The following is a 14,514-nucleotide window of genomic DNA, read 5'->3' as shown; positions in this document are numbered from 1 at the left end:
TGTATGCGTATGTGTGTGTGTGTATGTGTCTGTGTGTTTTCCTAGGAGACTCAGAGACAGAGAGACAGAGCCACACACAGAAAGAGACAGACACATTAGAAGAGAGGGAGAGAGAGAGACAGAGATGTGGGTGTGCCCAGAGATATAGGCCATTGACACAGGAAAATGACCAACATCTACAATGCAGTGTCCTGGGAGGACTAATGGAAAGACCGACGTCCTAGGTGACAAACTAGGTCATGTTTCTACAGTAGAAGAAAGCAACTGTATTCCTTGTGCGCGGTGTAATTTTTTTGTTGACTCTGGGGGTTGTACTGTATGTGTGTGTATGTCACGGGATCGTGACTGTGTATGTTGTGTCTGTTTGTGTCTTTTCTTGAGAGACTCAGAGACAAAGCCACATACAGAAAGAGGCAGATACATTGAGAGAGAGAGAGAGAGAGAGAGAGAGATGTGGGTTTGCCCATGAGATATGTGCCAATGACACTGAAAAATGACCAAAGTCTACATTCTCAAAAATGTCTGCATACCGCACACTTCAAGGAATACTGCTGAGTGTGGCTCAGCAGTAATACTCAGTCCCTACAGGTAACAAAAACCTCCGTATGCTCTGGCCCATGTTCATGTAAGGAAGAGTCCCGGAGGTAATCTTGAGCAGCACCAAGAAGATACTGACATGTGATCTGTTTCCTTCTAGATGTCCCTAAGGTGGAAATGCTGAGGGCCCTTCGTCAAATGAGGCAGCAGGCTTTTGCTGAGGTGAGCTTGCCTGTCTTTCCCTGAGGAACACAAGTGCTTTCTCAGAGTCTTTCCAATCACCTTCTGTTGTAAATATGACAATGTACATTTTAGTTGGTATTGCTACTTTCCCTGCTGGGGAGAATGGTGAGTGGGTGGCTCGTGCCATTTTTAACATTGGTCAGGGGGCATTTACCACTGGCCATGCCAAAGCTTGTAAGAAAGAGTGTTATCAGCACTTTTTCATCAGCAGCAATTTTTCCTACTTGGGTGAAGAATTTTGTACTCGGCATCCAAAGTGTTCACGAGAGACACATCCACAGGAAAAACAACTTCTGACAGGCATCCTATTCATTTGCTTTTGGGGCCCTTGACTCAAGCACTGTGCGCCATCTGGTTTCCTAAAGTCAAGAGGAGAACCAAAGAGCAGTGCTATGAGTGTACCTCATGGTCTCACCCTGATGGTGTTTCTTTTCTCTACATTCAGGTCCTGGCAAGAGCAATGGAATGTGGTATGTATTTTGGAATCAGTCTCTTGCTGATGAAATAATCTATATGCTCAGGACGCTGGGGCATTCCTGCTGGCCTCGTTCTGGAGAGCTACCCTGACTCTAGGTTCCTTGTAGGACCAAGGCTTTAGGAGGTAGAGAAAAGACAGATTTCCCAGGGGAAAAGCTATGCCCATGTTTACAGTGTGAGAAGACAATGTATTCACTATGTGTTGTGTGTGTGCGTGTGTGTGTGTGTGTGTGTTTGTGTATGCCCGTGTGTGTGTTTGATAGAGACAGAAATGAGAGTCAGGGAAACACACAGAGAACAAGACACACTCATAATAGATAGAGAGAGTGAGGTGAGAGGGACAGAGATGTGTTTTCCCCAAGAGACATGTGCCACTGACACTGCACAAGACGAATGTTTACATTCTCAAAAAACTCCTCTTATTGCACATGTCAAGGAATTAATTCTGACGGTAGCTCAGCAGTAACATTCAGTCCATGCAGGTGACCAAAGACTCAATATGCTCTGGCCCATGTTCATATCAAGCAACAGTCCATGAATTATTCTTGAGCAGCACCAACAAGGTACTGAGGTGCATTCTCTGTCCTTTTAGAAGTCCCTAAGGAGGAAACGCTGCAGGAACTTCCTGAAAGGAGACAGCAGGCTGTTGCTGAGGTGAGCTTGCCTGTTTTCCCCTGAGGAATACATGTGCTTTCTTAGATATTTCCCATCACTTCTGTTGTAAATGTGACAATGTACGTTTTAGATGATATGGTTACTTCCCTGGTGGGGAGACTGGTGAGTGGCTGCCTCTTGCCAACTGTCACCTTGGTCAGGGGGACATTGACCACTGGCAGTGCCAAACCTGGTAAGAAACAGTGTCAAAGGATGTTTTTCCTCAGCAGCAATTTTTCCTGCTTGATGAAGAAATTTGTAGTCGCCACCCTAGTGGTCTTGGAAGACACATCTCCAGGAAAAACAACTTCTGACAGGCATCCTATTCATTTGCTTTCGGGGACCTTTGACTCAACCACTGTGTCCCATCTTCTATCCTTGAGTCACCAAGAGAACTGAAGAGTGGTGCAAATAATGTATATCATGATCTCACCCTGATGGTGTTTTCTTTCCTAACATTCAGGTTGCCGCAGGAGTACAGGAGAAAGGTATGTATTCTGGAAAAAAATTTCCTGCTGAGGAAAATGTTTAGATGGTGATGTAGGTGGGGAATTCTTGTTGTCTTCAGTCTGGAGAGTTACACTGATTCCAGAGTCCTGAGAGGACTTAGTCTAAGTTGGGGGGTGGGGGGGAAGACCGATGTCCCAGGTGAAAAACTATGTCCATGTTTCTACACTATGAGAAAGATAATGTATTCTTTGAGTGTGGAGTGATTTTGTGTGCATGAATCTTGGGGTTGTTCTCTATGTGTCTGTGTAGCATGACTGTTAGCGTGTGTGTGTGTGTGTGTGTGTGTGTGTGTGTGTGTGTGTTTCAGAGAGTCAGAAACGAGACAGACACATTGAGAGAGAGAGAGAGGAGAGATAGCAAGAGATGTGTCCTTCCCCAGGAGATATGTGCCACTGACACTGCACAATGGCCAATGTCTACATTCTCCAAACACTCCTCATACTGCACACTTCAAGGAATACAGCTGAGCGTGGCTCAGCAGTAACACTCAGTCCATGCAGGTAACAAAAGCCTCCATCAACTCTGGCCCATGTTCATATCAAGGAACAGTCCCTGAGTTATTCTTGAGCAGCATCAACAAGGTCCTGACGTGTATTCTGTGTCCTTTTAGATGTCCCTAAGGAAGAAAAGCTGCTTGCCCTTCCTGAAAGGAAGCAGAAGGCTGTGGCTGAGGTGAGCTTGCCTGTCTTTCCCTGAGGAACACAAGTGCGTTCTTAGTGTCCTTCCAATCATCTTCTGTTGTAAATATGACAATGTACATGGTAGATGATATTGTTACTTTCCCTGGCGGGGAGAGTGGTGAGTGGTTGCCTCTTGCCAACTGTCACCTTGGTCAGGGGGACATTTACCCCGGCAGAGCCAAACCTGGTAAGAAACAGCATCCTAAGATCTTTTTCATCGGCAACAATTTTTCCTACTTGGGTGAAGAATTTTGTACTCGGCATTCTATGTGCTCATGAGAGACACATCCACAGGAAAAACAACTTCTGACAGGCATCCTATTCATTTGCTTTTGGGGCCCTTGACTCAAGCACTGTGCGCCATCTGGTTTCCTAAAGTCAAGAGGAGAACCAAAGAGCAGTGCTATGAGTGTACCTCATGGTCTCACCCTGATGGTGTTTCTTTTCTCTACATTCAGGTCTTGGCAAGAGCAATGGAATGTGGTATGTATTTTGGAATCAGTCTCTTGCTGATGAAATAATCTATATGCTCAGGAAGCTGGGGCATTCCTGCTGGCCTCGTTCTGGAGAGCTACCCTGACTCTAGGTTCCTTGTAGGACCGAGGCTTTAGGGTGTGGAGACAAGACATATTTCCCAGGGGAAAACCTATTTCCATGTTCACAATGTGAGAAGGCAATGTATTCACTGTGTGGTGTGTGTGTGTATGTGTGTGTGTGTGTTTGTGTGTGCACACGTGTTTGAGAGAGACAGAAAATGAGGTACAGGGAAACACACAAAGAGAATGAGACACACTCATAACAGAGAGAGTGAGGTGAGAGAGAGAGAGATGTGTTTTTCCCCCGGAGATCTGTGCCACTGACACCTCACAAGACGAATATCTACATTCTCAAAAAAATCCTCATACTGCACACTTCAAGGAATAGAGCTACAGGTCGCTCAGCAGTAACATTCAGTCCATGCAGGTAACCAGAGCGTCCATATGCTCTGGCCCATGTTCATATCAAGGAAGTCCCTGAGTTACTCTTGAGCAGCACCAACAAGGTACTGAGGTGCATTCTGTGTCCTTCTAGGTGTCCCTAAGGAGAAAAAGCTGCAGGCCATTCCTGAAAGGAGGCAGCAGGCTGTTGCTGAGGTGAGCTTGCCTGTCTTTCCCTGACGAACACAATTGCTTTCTTAGAGCCTTTCCAATCAACTTCTGTTGTATATGTGACAATGTACATTTTAGATGATATTGTTACTTTTGCTGGTGGGGAGAGTGGTGAGTGGCTGCCTCTTACCAACTATAACCCTGGTCAGGGGGACATGTACCACTGGCAGTGCCAAACCTGGTAAGAAACAGTGTTATTGGATATTTTTCGTCAGCAGCAATTTTTCCTACATAGGTGAAGAATTTGGTAGTTGGCATCCTAATTGGTCTTGAGATACATCCCAGGGAAAAACAACTTCTGACAGGCATCCTATTCATTGGGTTTTGTGGCCTTTGACTCAACCACTGTGTCCCATCTTGTATCCGAAAGTCACCAAGAGAACCGAAGAGTGGTGCAAATACTGTATATCATGATCTCACCCTGATGGTGTTTTCCTTCCTAACATTCAGGTGGCCGTAGGAGCATGGGAGAAAGGTATGTATTCTGCAAACAGTTTCTTGCTGAGGAAAATGTTTAGATGGTGATTAGGTGGGCATTCTTGTTGTCTTCAGTCTGGAGACCTACCCTGATTCCAGAGTCCTGGGAGGACTTAGTCCAAGGATGGGGGGGAAAGACCAATGTGCCAGGTGAAAAACTATGTCCATGTTTCTACACTATGAGAAAGATAATGTATTCCTTGAGTGCGGAGTGATTCTGTGTGCATGAGTCTTGGGGTTGTTCTGTTTGTGTACCTATGTCGCGTGATTGTGTGTTTGTGTGTGTGTGTGTGTGTGTGTGTGTGTGTGTGTGTGTGTTTGCTTCAGAGACTCAGAGACAGAGAGACAGAAACACACACAGAAAGAGACAGTAACATTAAAAGAGAGAGAGAGAGAGATGTGGGTTTGCCCAGGAAATATGTGACACTGACACTGCACAATGACCAGTATCTACATTCTCAAAAAACTCCTCATACTGCACACTTCAAGGAATACAGCTGAGTGTGGCTCAGCAGTCACATTCAGTCTATGCAGGTAACCAAAGCCTCCGTATGCTCTGGCCCATGTTCATATCAAGCAACAGTCCTTGAGTTATTCTTGAGGAGGACCAACAAGGTACTGACGTGTATTCTGTGTCCTTCTAGGTGTCCCTAAGGAGGAAAAGAAGTGGGCCCTTCCTGGAAGGAGGCAGCAGGCTGTGGCTGAGGTGAGCTTGCCTGTCTTTCCCTGAGGAACACAAGTGCTGTCTTAGAGGCTTTCCAATCAACTTCTGTTGTAAATATGACAGTCTACATTTTCGATGATACTGTTACTTTCCCTGATGGGGACAGTGGTGAGTGGTTGCCTCTTGCCAACTGAAACCTTGGTCAGGGGACATTTACCACTGGCAGTGGCAAACCTGGTAACAAACAGTGTCCTGGGATCTTTTTTGGCAGCAGCAACTTTTCCAGCTTGGGTGAAGAATTTTGTAGTCACCATTCTAAGTGGTCTTGGCACATACATCCCAGGGGGAAAAAAAAACTTTTTACAGGCATACTATTCATTTTCTTTTGGGGACCTTTGACTCAAGCACTGTGTGCTATTTGGTTTCCTAAAATCAAGGGGAGAACCAATGTGCAGTGCTGTAAGTTTATATCATGATCTCACCCTGGTGTTGTTTCCTTTCTCTACATTCAGGTCATCAAGAGAGCAATGGAATATGGTATGTATTTTGGAATCTGTCTCCTGCTGATGAAAGAATCTATATGTTCAGGAAGCTGGGGCATTCCTGATGGCATCAGTCTGGAGAGCTACACTGACGCCAGGGTTCTGGTAGGACAGAGGCTTGAGGGTGTGGAGAGAAGACAGATTTCCCAGGGGAAAACTTATGTCCATGTTTACAGTGTGAGGAAGACAATGTATTCAGTTTGTGGTGTGTGTGTGTGTGTGTGTGTGTGTGTGTGTACGTACACAGGTGTGAGTTTGAGAGAGACAGAAAATGAGGGACAGAAAAAGAGACAGGGAAAATCACAAGAAGAATGAGACACAATCATTCCTGAGAGAGAGAGAGAGAGAGAGAGAGAGAGAGAGAGAGAGAGAAGTGAGAGCGAGAGAAATGTGTGTTTCCCCAGGAGATATGTGCCACTGACTCTGCACAATGGCCAACGTCTACTATTAAAAAAAAAAAAACTCTTCATACTGCACACTTCAAGGATTATTGCTGAGGGTGGCTAATAAGTCCCATTCAGTCCATGCAGGTAACCAAAGCCTCCATATTCTCTGGACCATGTTCATATCAAGGAACAGTCCCTGAAGTATTCCTGTGCAACACCAACAATGTAGTGATGTGTTTCTGTGTCTTTCTAGGTGTCTCCAAGGAGGAAAACCTGAGGTCTGTTGCAGTAAGGAGGCAAAAGACTATTGCAGAGGTGAGCTTGCCCGTCGTTCCCTGAGACATACAAGTGCTTTCTTAGTGTCTTTCCAATCAACTTGTTGTAAATATGATAATGTACATTTTAGATGATATTGTTACTTTCCCTGGTGGGGAGAGTGGGGAGTGCTTGCCTCTTGCCAACTGTAACCTTGGTCAGGGGGACATTGACCACTGGCAGTGCCAAGCATGGTAAGAAACAGTGTCAAAGGATCTTTTTCGTCAGCAGCAATATTCCCTCCTTGGGGGAAGAATTTTGTACTCTGCATCTTAAGTGTTCTTTAGACACATCCCCAGGGAAAACAACATCATACAGGCATCTTATTCGTTTGCCTTTGTGGCCTTTGACTCAACCACTGTGTCCCATCATGTATCCTAAAGTCACGAAGAGAACTCAAGAGTGGTGCAAATACTGTATATCGTGATCTCACCCTGATGGTGTTTTCTTTCCTAACGTTCAGGTGGCCATAGGAGCACGAGAAGAAGGTACGTATTCTGGAAACAGTTTCTTGCTGAGGAAAACGTTTAGATGTTGATGTAGGTGGGACATTCTTGTTGTGTTCAATCTGGAGAGCCACCCTGATTCCAGAGACCTGGGACGTCTTAGGCCAAGTGTGGGGGGGGTGTGACCGAAGTCCTAGGTGAAAAACTATGTCCATGTTTCCACAGTATGAGAAAGAGAATGTATTCCTTGATTGCAGAGTGATGCTCTGTGCATGAGTCTTGGTGTTGTTCTGTATGTGTCTGTATACAGTGTAACTGTGAGTGTGTACATGTGTGTGTGCGCGTGTGCGTGCGTGTGTTTACTTGAGAGCCTCACAGACAGAGAGACAGAGGCACATACAGAAAGAGACAGACATATTGAAAAAAGTGAGAGAGAGAGAGAGAGAGAGATGTGAGTTTTCCCAGGTGATAGGTGCCACTGACACTGCACAATGGCCAATGTCGACTTTCTCCAAAAGCTCCTCATAGTGCACACTTCAAGAAATACAGCTGAGTGTGGTCAGCAGTGACATTCAGTCCATGCAGGCAACCAAAGCCTCCATATGCTGTGGCGCATTTTCTTATCAAGGATCACTCCCTGCGGTATTCTTGAGCATTACCGACAACGTACTGACATATATTCTGTATGTTTCTAGGTGTCCCTAAGGAGGAAAATATGTGGGCCGTTCCTGTCAGGAGACACCAAGGTGTTGCTGAGGTGAACTTGCCTGTCTTTGCCTATGGAAGACAAGTTGATTACTTAGTGTATCTCCAGTCATATTCGGTGACATAGGACTATGTACATTTTACATGATAGCATTCAATCCCGTGGTAGGGAGATTGGTGAGTGGTTGTCTCTTGCCAACTGTAACTTGATCAAGAGGACATTAACCACTGGCAATGCCAATCCTGCTAAGAAACAGTGTCATACGATCTTTTCCTGGGTAGCAATATTTCCTGCTTGGGTGAGGAAGTTTGTAGTTGGCACCCTAAATGGTCTTCAGAGACACATCCCCAGGAAAAACAACTTCAGATAGGCATCCTATTCATTTGTTTTTGGGGACCTTTGACTCAAGCACTGTGTGCATCTGGTTTCCTAAAGTCCAGAGGAGAACCAGAGACCAGTGCACTGCGTGTTCATCATGATCTGACCCTGATGGTGTTTCTTTTCTCTACAATCAGGTGGCAACGGGAGCAACGGAATATGGTATGTACTTTGGAATCAGTCCCCTGCTGATGAAATAATCTATGTGGTCAGGAAGTTGGGATATTCCTGCTGGCATCAGTCTGGAGAGCTACGCTGACTCCAGGTTCCCTGTAGGACAGAGGCTTGAGGGTGAGAAGAAAAGACAGGTTTCCCAGGGGAAAACCTGTGTCCATGTTTACAGTGTGAGGAAGACAATGTATTCCCTGTGTGTGTGTGTGTGTGTGTGTGTGTGTGTGTGTTTGCGCATGTATGTTTGAGTCAGACAGAAACTCAGGGACAGGGAAGGAGACAGGGAAACACACCAAGAGAAAGAGACACACACATTCATTAGAGAGATGGAGAGAGAGACAGAGAGAGAGGAGAGACAGCGAGAGGTGTGCCCTTCCCTAGGAGATATGTGCCACTGACACTGCACAATAACCAATGTCTACATTCTCAAACAACTCCTCTAACTGCACACTTCAAGGAATACTGCTGAGCGTGGCTCAGCAGCAACCTTCAGTCCACGCAGTTGACAAAAGCCTCCGTACGCTCTGGCCCATGTTCATATCACGGAACAGTCCCTGAGTTTCCTTGAGCTGCACCAACAATGTACTGACGTGTGTTCTGTGTCCTTCTAGGTGTCCCTGAGGAGGAAAAGATGTGGGCCGTTCCTGTCAGGAGGCAGCAGGATGTTGCTGAGGTGAGCTTGCCTGTCTTTCCCTGAGGAACACAAGTCATTTCTTAGTGTCTTTCCAATCAACGTCTGTTGTAAATCGGACAATGTACTTTTTAGATGATATCGTTACTTTCCGGGGTGTGGAGTGTGGAGTATGGGTGTCTCTTGCCAAATGTAACCTTGGCAGGGGGACATTCACCACTGGCAGTGCTAAACCTGGTCATAAACAGTGTCAAAGGATCTTTTTCGTCAGCAGCAATTTTTCCTGCTTGGGTGAGGAATTTTGTCGTCAGCATCCTCAGTGGTCTTCAGAGACACATCCCCAGGAAACAACAACTTCTGACGGGCATGCTATTCATTTGCTACTGGGGACCTTTGACTCAAGCACTGTGTGCCATCTGGTTCCTAAAATCCAGAGGAGAATGAAAGCCCAGTGCAATGAGAGTTCATCATGATCTGACCCTGATGGTGTTTCTTTTCTCTACAATCAGGTGGCCGCGGGAGCAACGAAATATGGTATGTATTTTGGAATCAGTCCCCTGCTGATGAAATAATCTATGTGGTCAGGAAGTTGGGATATTCCTGCTGGCATCAGTCTGGAGAGCTACCCTGACTCTAGGTTCCCTGTAGGACAGAGGCTTGAGGGTGTGGAGAAAAGATAGATTTCCCAGGGGACAACCTGTGTCCATGTTTACAGTGTGAGGAAGACAATGTATTCACTGTGTGTGTGTGTGTGTGTGTGTGTGTGTGTGTGTGTGTGTATGTTTGAGTCAGACAGAAACTGAGAGACAGGGAAGGAGACAGGGAAACACACAAAGAGAATGAGACACACACATTCATTAGAGAGACGGAGAGAGAGACACAGAGAGAGGAGAGACAGCGAGAGATGTGTCTTGCCCCAGGAGATATGTGCCATTGACACTGCACAATGACCAATGTCTATATTCTGCAAAAACCCCTCCTACTGCACATTTCAATGATTATTGCTGAGTGTGGCTCAGCAGTAGCCTTCCGTCCAGGCAGGTAAGGAAATCCGCCGTATGCTCTGCCCACGTTCCTATCAAGGAAAAGTCCCTGAGCTTTCTTGAGCAGTACTAACAATGTCCTGATGTGTGTACTGTGTCCTTCTAGGTGTCCCTGTGGAGGAAAAGATGTGGGCTTTTCCGGTAAGGACGCACCAGGCTGTTGGTGAGGTGAGCTGGCCTGTCTTCCCCTGAGGAACACAATTACTTTCTTAGTGTCTTTCCAATCAACTTCTGTTGTAAATTTGACAATATACATGGTAGATGATATTGTTACTTTCCTTGGCGGGGAGAGTGGTGAGTGCTTGTCTCTTGCCAACTGCTACCTTGGTGAGGGGGACATTTACCAGTGGCAGTGCCAAACCTGGTGATAAATAGTGTGTTAGGATTAATTTTATCAGAAGCAATTTTCCCTGCTTGGGTGAAGAATTTTAGAGTCTCTACACTAAGTGAACTTGAGAGACACATCCCCCAGAATATACAACTTCTGACAGGCATCCTATTCATTTGCTTTTGTGGCCTTTGACTCAACCACTGTGTTCCCTATTGGATCCTAGTATCACCAAGATCTAAAGAGTGGTGCAATCAGTGTGCCTCACCTTCTTACCCTTATGCTGTTTTCTTTTCTATAGTTTCCTGTGGTCTCTGGAACCATGGAGAATGGTAGGTATTCAGGAATCAATCATTTGCTGTCTTTAGTCAGGGGAGTGCTTCTGATTTTGGGTTTCCATTGAAAGGAGGATCACAGACGTAGTGACAAAGCGATTTGTCGAAGGGTAAACCATGTTCATGTGTTTACAGGCACTCATGTGGCATTCAGGTAGTGAGTTTGTGTGCGTGGAGACTGGGTGAGTCTCTTTGTGAACGGACAAGTGTGTGAAGTGAGCAGGTACGTGCTTGTATGTGGTCTCTGTGTGAGAAGTTTATGTTCCTCTAGATTAACGTGTCCCTAAAGAGCACAGTTGCTGGTGTGAACTTTGCCATTCATAAGAAAAATCCCATCACCGAGCTTCATGATGTGTGTCTGTATGTCAAAGGATATAAATATGGACAATTTAAATATAGTTAGTATATTATACACCAAATATAGCTTGTTTAGGCTGAAAAAAGTCCTATTAAGAGCCAGGAAAACATTCACAGGATTCTGAACGGGAAATATGTTTTCAGAATCCATAGGATTCTGTGAATCACGACTTCAGTTCAAGGTAGACCTCAACTCTGAGGAGGCTGTTTCATTGCCTTCCGGGCACTTGGATCGATCCTGATTAAGGAGAAGGAGCCCTAATGGTATCTAATTGGCCTCTGAGGAAAGGAAGCTTATGGAAGTGATGAATTATGGAGGGGTTGGCACGGGCTGTGGGGATGGGGGCTGGACGGGGAGACGAGGCCCTTTAACCCCCAATTCCTAGTACTTTCTCTCACGCCTCTACTTTCTGAGGCAGACCCTGAATTTCTAGGCTGAGGTTGTCATCAGTAATAATTGCAGTCCTTGCTCCTGATCCTCCTTGGGTGGGGCACCCGCCAGTGCTGAGACTAGAGTGATCCCAGAGTCCTTGCTCCATCATACTTCAGCAGTAAAGGGATAATTGCCCCAGGGTTACTGCCTTCCTGCCCCTCCTATCCTTTCTAAAAAGGAGATTCAAGGAACCTGAGAAGGAATCCTCCCCCTCTTAGCTGGAGGGCTGGGGCAGGTGGCCCCTGGTGCAGGCATATGCCACACCCAGCTCTGGAGGGCATCTGAGAAGAGGATCCTCCAGCTTCTAGAAATCCTTTCTCTCAAGATCTTAGTGTCCCAGGGGTGTGGAAGAGAATGCCTGCTGTGTGTGGTCAAATGCAGGAATGAAACCAGCAGCCAGGCTCTAAGGGTCCTTGCTCCTTCAAATACGTCAGCTTGAAAGGGTGAGAGCACGGTCCAGGGTCTTGGACTAGATGTTAAGCGGGAAATATTGAGGGGTTGCAGAGGGAAGACACGAAGGACATCCAGGCTATGTGAGGGTGGGAGGGGACACCACGGTGGCAGGATTATTTGAATCAGTGTTATTTGAATCAGTGTAGCATCAGCACCTGGGCTCAGCCTTGTCCTCACCGAGGATGACATTTGGGCTCCTTCTGGGTGGGATGAGGCAGGACGAGCCGGCATGCCGGGTGAGGGTACCGTATGGACATCTTCCTAAAAGCCTGGGGAGAGGGGCGTCCTTCCTGTGCCAGCCTCTTCTCCATCTACCAGACACTTTCATTGGTGGACACTGGGGAGGAGCAGACAATGGAGTCAGGTCTCCTGTTCTCCCACCTGGGACACGCCAGCAGGGATGGAACCAGGGTCAGGCCAGACACAAGTACGTTTCCAGGCCTGATCCACCTGGGCCAGGAGGGACCAGTTTTCACTTTTCACCTGCTTCTGGCCGTCACCTGACAGCCAGTCCTTGTCTACACACTGTTGGCCAAGGGTTGTCTGGCGGGAAACACATTCATACAAAAGGGATCTCATCCCATGTGACCGGGGCAGCTGTAGAACATTCTAGTTGCAGAAGAGGTGAGAGGGGCACAGGCTCCAGTGCACAGGGAGCTCAGCAAAGTGGTGGGGGCTGATCCCAGAGTGGAGGTGGTCCTTGCTGTGCTCTTTCCTGGCCCGAGGACATCAGTGTGAGAGTTTGTCTGAAAGGTGTGGGAACTGACAGGTCCAAATACTGTCTCTGACCTTCCTTCCACTCACGGGCACAGGAGCCATAGCTCTGGATGGTCACTGCAAGGGCACCGACAGCCTCTCCGTCATTGCTCGTCCCCCAGGGGCTCAGCCCTAGGCAGCCCATGTTTGGCGCCAATAAACGCCTGCTGTTCACAGCCTTGGGCTGGGAACTAGTTTATGGGTAGAAAGGTCCCTCCTCAGCTCACCCAGGCCTGTTGGGCCCCACACTATGCTAGCTGTCTGCCCAGGCACTGGTCCAGATCAGAACGAGAAGGGTGGGCTCCTGAAGACAGTGAGGTACTCCCCCTCTGACCCGCTGCTCTGATTACATCCAGCATGAGTGTGGGGGTGTCATGCTCTTCACTCTGTTTATAATGTGCCCCTGCTGGGATTCCCCTAAGACCTGGGTGTTGACCTTCCATTCTAAGTGTCCCCAGGGCCTCACGCAGTGGCTGCCACATATGCATGAGCCCAGGGAGAACCTACAAAGGAATGGTCAGATCAGGCCAGGAAACTCCTCTGCAGAAACCTCCAGGACTGGGAGGTCACGTCTTCCTCATGTGTACATCCTAAAGCTGTGCTATCCAGGGCAGCAGCCACTTGCCACATAGCCATTAGCCACACTAGCCACGTTTCTGGTGCCTGGCAGACGCATGTTTACAACGCAGAACATTTCCACCCTCACAGAGGGTTCTTCTGGGCAGCTGCTCTGAGCCGGGCACAGGGTCTGCTCGTGGAACCCGCCAAACCCTATGTCTGTCTGTAACAGTTGGAATGTCAGGTTGCGCAGGTGGCACCTTCTTGCGCGGGTGAGAGCTATCATGATCCAGTGCAGCTGGGGAAGTACCAGATGAAGGGGGATCCTTTCTCTTGCTTGAAGGTTTGCAACTGTGGTCAATGCCTTGTGGAAGGGCTCTGCCTTTGCCAAGCAGAGGGAAGGTCTGAGGACCCAGAGGAAGGGCAAGTGATGCCGGCTGAGCCAGCACGGCCTCACAGGGAGTTGCAGGAATGGTGGAGCCCCTGTCTCTAATAACCTGCTTGCTCATGCTTGTGTCTCTAAAGATTGGGTGTTGGAGAGCCTGTCTGACTCTGGAACCGATGATGAATAGTCGTCAGATAGGGAACTGCACTCAGGTAGGAATCAATGGGAGAGGATTTCTGGGAACAGCTGGCTTATACCTGCTGCTTTGTAGACTTAGAGTGGGAGGTATGAAATCAGAAAGACAAAGCAAGGATGTGCGAAGCCTTGTTTTGTTCTTTTAATATAATAGTAGCGTCTTTTAATAGGATAGATGTGTTCTCCCTCTGGGCTTTGAATGTACTCTGTCTGTAACCATCTTTTTAAAGTTTTTTTTTTTTTTAATCAAGTTGGTTAACATATAGTGTAATAATGGTTTCAGTAATAGCATTTAGTGATTTATCACTTCCATAGAACACCCAGTGGTCATCCGCACCAAGTGCCCTCCCTAATGCTCATCACCTATTTAGTACATCCCTCTACCCAACACCCTTCCAACAGTCCTCAGTGTGTGAAGAGTTAATCAGTCACTTATGGACTGTCTTCATCTCTGTTTTTACCTTATTTTTCCTTCCATTCTCCTATGTTCATCTATTTTGTTAGATTCCACACATGAGTGAAATAATATGATATTTGTCTTTCTCTGACTGACTTAATTTGCTTACCATAACACATTCTAGTTGCATCCACGTTGTTGCAAAAGGCAAGATTTCATTCTTTTGGATCATGGAATAATATTCTATTCTATGTACATAGGTAGATAGATAGATAGGTAGGTAGATATAGATATATATAGATATAGATA

General features: G+C 46.8%; 1 protein-coding gene and 1 long non-coding RNA gene across 10 annotated transcripts in view; one reads left to right on the top strand and one right to left on the bottom strand.

Moving 5' to 3' along the window:
* Positions 1–14,514, bottom strand: part of LOC106987613 (uncharacterized) — a 50,653-nt gene that overhangs the window by 14,853 nt on the left and 21,286 nt on the right. The gene's annotated exons all lie outside the window — the stretch shown is intronic.
* The window catches only part of LOC106987612 (uncharacterized), a 34,336-nt gene that overhangs the window by 7,193 nt on the left and 12,629 nt on the right, over positions 1–14,514 (top strand). For 5 of the 9 annotated variants that reach the window (XM_053213923.1, XM_053213930.1, XM_053213926.1 and 2 more), the window contains 9 exons: positions 4,173–4,234; positions 7,097–7,121; positions 7,775–7,836; positions 8,301–8,325; positions 8,946–9,007; positions 9,475–9,499; positions 10,115–10,176; positions 10,638–10,668; positions 13,754–13,825. In XM_053213923.1, coding sequence (XP_053069898.1) covers positions 4,173–4,234; positions 7,097–7,121; positions 7,775–7,836; positions 8,301–8,325; positions 8,946–9,007; positions 9,475–9,499; positions 10,115–10,176; positions 10,638–10,668; positions 13,754–13,800 — 401 coding nt within the window. In that variant the 3' untranslated portion in view covers positions 13,801–13,825. Of the gene's footprint in view, positions 1–697; positions 760–1,225; positions 1,251–1,849; positions 1,912–2,374; positions 2,400–3,031; positions 3,094–4,172; positions 4,235–4,699; positions 5,019–6,441; positions 6,634–7,096; positions 7,122–7,774; positions 7,837–8,300; positions 8,326–8,945; positions 9,008–9,474; positions 9,500–10,114; positions 10,177–10,637; positions 10,669–13,753; positions 13,826–14,514 lie in introns of those variants that run through there. The other 4 variants (XM_053213928.1, XM_053213927.1, XM_053213929.1 and 1 more) reach the window with 3 other exon arrangements.

The sequence above is a fragment of the Acinonyx jubatus genome, unplaced genomic scaffold, assembly GCF_027475565.1.
Source record: "Acinonyx jubatus isolate Ajub_Pintada_27869175 unplaced genomic scaffold, VMU_Ajub_asm_v1.0 scaffold_22, whole genome shotgun sequence".
NCBI classification, from domain to species: domain Eukaryota; kingdom Metazoa; phylum Chordata; class Mammalia; order Carnivora; family Felidae; genus Acinonyx; species Acinonyx jubatus.
This window is presented reverse-complemented; position numbering and strand designations above follow the sequence as displayed.